This window comes from Mizuhopecten yessoensis, unplaced genomic scaffold (assembly GCF_002113885.1).
Source record: "Mizuhopecten yessoensis strain PY_sf001 unplaced genomic scaffold, ASM211388v2 scaffold3805, whole genome shotgun sequence".
NCBI lineage: Eukaryota > Metazoa > Mollusca > Bivalvia > Pectinida > Pectinidae > Mizuhopecten > Mizuhopecten yessoensis.
The window spans coordinates 392,978-398,835 of NW_018405228.1; the positions used below are offsets into that span (position 1 = coordinate 392,978).

The 5,858-nt window shown below is 36.9% G+C and overlaps 1 protein-coding gene across 1 annotated transcript in view; it reads left to right on the forward strand.

The window, feature by feature from the left end:
• LOC110448041 (receptor-type tyrosine-protein phosphatase N2-like) overlaps nt 1–5,858 on the forward strand; it is a 308,722-nt gene that overhangs the window by 287,266 nt on the left and 15,598 nt on the right. The window contains exon 15 of the mRNA XM_021494072.1: nt 5,395–5,468. Coding sequence (XP_021349747.1) covers nt 5,395–5,468 — 74 coding nt within the window. The remainder of the gene's footprint in view (nt 1–5,394; nt 5,469–5,858) is intronic.

The window sequence follows — 5,858 nt, forward strand, 5'->3', positions numbered from 1 at the left end:
CCTCACATTGTGTCTATTTTACACAACAATACAAGCCCTCACATTGTGTCTATTTTACACAACAATATAAGCCCTCACATTGTGTCTATTCTACACAACAATACAAGCCCTCACATTGTGTCTATCTTACACAACAATACAAGCCCTCACATTGTGTCTATCTTACACAACAATACAAACCCTCACATTGTGTGTATTTTACACAACAATACAAACCCTCTTTAGACTTCCATTGACACATTTTTTTATTCCATTTGCAGCTTAAATTTATGCATTTATGAGGTTTGTAAACATGTCAAAATTCATAGATTTTAAAAAAAATAAGAAAATCCTTTCTTTACTTCATTATATAAAGGTGTATATTTCATTTTGAAGTATTCATTTCTCTTTTACTTTTTAAGTTGTTAAAGTCATTTGTTGGGAAGTACATCTAAAACTATTGAGGTATCGCCTGCTGAGCAGGTTAGTTGAATTCTATATGTTACATACAACCAAAGATAGAATAGAATGTATTTACATCCCGCTTTCCAAGTATACCACTATATATTGGAGTCAGGGCCTTGTTGAGAAGTATCTGATGACTTGCAATGTCATTTCCACCAATACAACTCTTTTAAAACATATAATCTCTTTGGAATTCTCACAGAAATAATGACAAGATATAAACATGAAATGCGATTATTGTAATAATTTAAATCCAGATTTGCAGCGTATTCCTGGTAATGCAAGCTGAACTTAATTGCTATTTCGTTTTGGTGTTGAGAATGTGGACTCGGATAACGTTCCTGGTGATAGCCTAAAATAGGCGGCTTTACATAGCAAAGTCACCTCAGTTGCAAACACAGACTCGGAACGCACAAATTCGGCAATAAAATGGATGATCATGCTGTGTGGAGCACTCTGCCAGTGCGACACAATTATAAAGTTGATCGTCGTCAGATTGGGTATCGGCTTTCGCCAGGACAGTTATCCTGTGCTAAAGTGATTGGGGCCATTATGGAAATGAAGGGATTAGCCAGGGCGAATACTGTGCCGTGAAGCCCTTGTGAAAGGGCTGTCTTTATTGTACAGTTCTGAACAAGGAGGAGCAGTTTTAATCGTTTTTAAGTGTAAATGGTCAAACACGATAAGGCATGGAATTGATCCACCATAAATTTGATCGCAATTTGAGTCCATTGATGATGTTGCCACAGTTTCTGTTGAATAAGATGGTGAAGACGTAGCGTAGGCTGGTGTTGGTGGATTACAGCGACCACTGTCATGCCTGGGTAGTGTTAATCAGACTTACTGGTATTGGTGGCGCAGAATTCCTTTTTTATTGAGTCTTTGTTAGGGCATTTATCAGTTCTCTATGTGACGGGAAGGCTTGGGACGTGGTCCTCTTGGGAAATGACCGTCTGGGTTGGGTAAGCTGGGCGTCTGAGGTGACTTGTGTTCTCAAGACTTTAGGTGAGGCTGAGCACACTCAGTGTTATTGTATGTAGCATACGAATCAGCATGTGTTCATTATCCTGGTCGTGATTTAGTTCCAAGTTCTGTTAGTTTGTAAAACAAATCCCAATATTAACTTCTTCTTTGTAAAATACAGTGTTTTGATGATACGATTGGAACTAAGACATAAAATTTCTAGGTTGTCCACATGGTAAAAAATGCAATAAAGGGGTATATTCTAGGGACAAAAAATAACTTTTCTGACCATAGAAGAGTACTATGTTATTTTCTGACCATAGAAGAGTACTATGTTATTTTCTGGCCTGTCCAACACCTAATCATTGGTGCTTTGAAATTAATCTTATATCTCATTTAAGGTCAGAGGTCAATGTACTCCATTTTATATGTCAGTTATGTGGTGTTGATTGCTGTATAACTTTATTTCCCGAGAAGGAAATAACTTCTGAATGGAACTTTCTGTGGCGTAATCACCTCCATTATCAAATTACAACGGGGGTTAAAAATCTAATCAAAAATTTAATTATTTGAGCTGAAAATAAATTTGTATTAAAAGGTATAAGAATATCTGGCGGCATAATAGCTTAATTGTATGAGTTCTGAAACGGGAGAGAATCCCCACATTATATTGTGTATAAAACAGTATTTTGAAAATGCTTAGAAAAACGTAGAACGTTTGTTTCTCATGATATATTGCCAGATGGTTTTTGTGCCAGTGAATTCCTGGAATTAAAGGGCCCCTAGAGTACACAGAACGATTAAAAAGGCAGATTTCACAGAATTATTGACTTTATATGATGATTGCGTTACAAAGCAGAAGCTAATTGCGGCAATGGTAGCAGTACTGATAAAGTCAGAGATGGAAAAACCAAAATAAAGCCAAGATACATTGATGAGGCTTCACGATAGTAAAATACACAGGTAGTGCCACAGTACTTCAAATATACTGATAGTGCTACAGTGCTATAAATACACAGATAGTGCCACAGTACTTCAAATATACTGATAGTGCTACAGTGCTATAAATACACAGATAGTGCCACAGTACTTCAAATATACTGATAGTGCTACAGTGCTATAAATACACAGATAGTGCCACAGTACTTCAAATATACTGATAGTGCTACAGTGCTATAAATACACAGATAGTGCCACAGTACTTCAAATATACTGATAGTGCTACAGTGCTATAAATACACAGATAGTGCCACAGTACTTCAAATATACTGATAGTGCTACAGTGCTATAAATACACAGATAGTGCCACAGTACTTCAAATATACTGATAGTGCTACAGTGCTATAAATACACAGATAGTGCCACAGTACTTCAAATATACTGATAGTGCTACAGTGCTATAAATACACTGATAGTACCACAGTACTATAAATACACTGATAGTGCTACAGTGCTATAAATACACTGATAGTGCTACAGTGCTATAAATACACTGATAGTGCCACAGTACTTCAAATACACTGATAGTGCTACAGTGCTATAAATACACTGATAGTGCTACAGTGCTATAAATACACTGATAGTGCTACAGTGCTATAAATACACTGATAGTGCTACAGTACTTCAAATATACTGATAGTGCTACAGTGCTATAAATATACTGATAGTGACACAGTACTTCAAATATACTGATAGTGCTACAGTGCTATAAATATACTGATAGTGCCACAGTACTATAAATACACAGATAGTGACACAGTACTTCAAATATACTGATAGTGCTACAGTGCTATAAATATACTGATAGTGCCACAGTACTATAAATACACTGATAGTGCCACAGTACTATAAATACACTGATAGTGCCACAGTACTATAAATGCACTGATAGTGCCACAGTACTATAAATACACAGATAGTGCCACACAAAACTATTGATACACAGTTACTGCCCCAAAAAACTACGGATACACAGATAGTACCACAAAGTACCATAGCTACTGAGGGTGCATCACATAGCTATGGATACTCAGACAGTACCTCACATAGCTATGGACACTCAGACAGTACCTCACATAGCTATGGATACTCAGACACTACCACACATAGCTATGGATACTCAGACACTACCACACATAGCTATGGACACTCAGACAGTACCTCACATAGCTATGGACACTCAGACAGTACCTCACATAGCTATGTATACTCAGACACTACCACACATAGCTATGGATACTCGGACACTACCACACATAGCTATGGACACTCAGACAGTACCTCACATAGCTACGGACACTCAGACAGTACCTCACATAGCTATGGACCCTCAGACAGTTCCTCACATAGCTATGGATACTCAGACATTACCTCACACACATATGGATACATAGATAGTACCACAAAGTACCATAGCTACAGAAAGTGCATCACATAGCTATGGATACTCAGACACTACCTCACAAACATATGGATACATAGATAGTACCACAAAGGACCATAGCTACAGAAAGTGCATCACATAGCTATGGATACTCAGACACTACCTCACAAACATATGCATACATAGATAGTACCACAAAGTACCATAGCTACAGAAAGTGCATCACATAGCTATGGATACTCAGACACTACCTCGCAAACATATGGATACATAGATAGTACCACAAAGTACCATAGCTACAGAAAGTGCATCACATAGCTATGGATACTCAGACACTACCTCACAAACATATGCATACATAGATAGTACCACAAAGTACCATAGCTACAGAAAGTGCATCACATAGCTATGGATACTCAGACACTACCTCACAAACATATCGATACATAGATAGTACCACAAAGTACCATAGCTACAGAAAGTGAATCACATAGCTATGGACACTCAAACAGTACCTCACATAGCTATGGACACTCAGACACTACCTCACATAGCTATGGACACTCAGACACTACCTCCCATAGCTATGGACACTCAGACACTACCTCACATAGCTATGGACACTCAGACACTACCTCACAAACATACGGATACTCAGACACTACCTCACAAACATATGGATACATAGATAGTACCACAAAGTACTGAAGATCCACAGTTATTGCTTGTAATAAAATCTATTTACGCATAGTGTGGACATGTAGTCATAGTCCTTGTAGATTCTGACCTCCTTTCCACCCTCTGGGGGGGGGGGAATTGTTGATGATAACATTATAGTTCCAATTGTTTTTGCCAGGCAGATTTACAATATGGTGGACGATTTTATTACTACACAAGATCTTTCTATCTTTCTACTCGCATGGTCTAGGATGTTACCATGGATACCAGACAATTTGAATTCTCTGTTTTCCCCCTTTGATATATGACTGTACAGTCACAGGAGATTCAATGTTGTCTCCTGCCTGACTCTGGTCTGTTTAGAATAAACCGAAAATCTTATGGATATTTCAGAGGAAAAATCGACATATGATATATATCATGACCTGAAAATAAAACAGTTAGAACGTCTTCTACTGTTCTTGTGGTTAAGATTTGATATATGATTTAATGAACAGGTGACGTTATATGATAATCACGTTGTTATCACATATGAATTTTAAGCTTATTGTACATTGGAATTTCAGCGAACTTCTATTAACTGTGTCCAGCAATTTGTATAACACACAGGTATTATTGAAAGTTAGAATACAAATTTATTGATGGTGGGTACTTCACAACTAAATCTAGTTTTATGATTTTACTGTAAACAAAACCTATTTTAGCGCAAGTCTTAGTTTAGCATTGTTTGCGCTTTAGATATTGGGCTAAATTATGACACGCTAACTGAAGTTCCCATGTATTGTGTTTCTATTGCATATTTTGTGGGTGCACCAATTCATAGCTGTGCTAATTTGTTAAAACTTGATAATGCTCTAAAATTTGAGTGCTCTAAAATAAGCATTTCAGATTTGATCATGTGACATTTTGGTATATCTCCTTTTCAGATGACCATTCCCGTGTGATTCTGTCCAACACTAGTAACGTGTCCGGCTCAGACTACATCAATGCCAGCAGCATCGTGAGTATCTCCTTCTCTCAGCAAACGGCAAATGGACACAGATTTTATCCAGACAATTTTGTTTCCAAAAAATATTTAAAGTAATCCATTTACAAGATTAATGAAATTGCATTGATAGTAAAATGTTCAGATTTACGTGGATTAGCCTAGACTTGTGGATTATTGTAGTGTTGGGTAGTCTTATATTTGTTTTGTGGATCATCATGGTTTTGATTGACAAAGTACCAATGCTTTTACATCAGGCAAGTCTATACTAAATGTTATGCATATTAGGTAATGGTCATTATCAATAATGTCACAAACACATTAGGTAATGGTCATTATCAATAATGTCACAAACACATTAGGTAATGATCATTATCAATAATGTCACAAACACATTAGGTAATG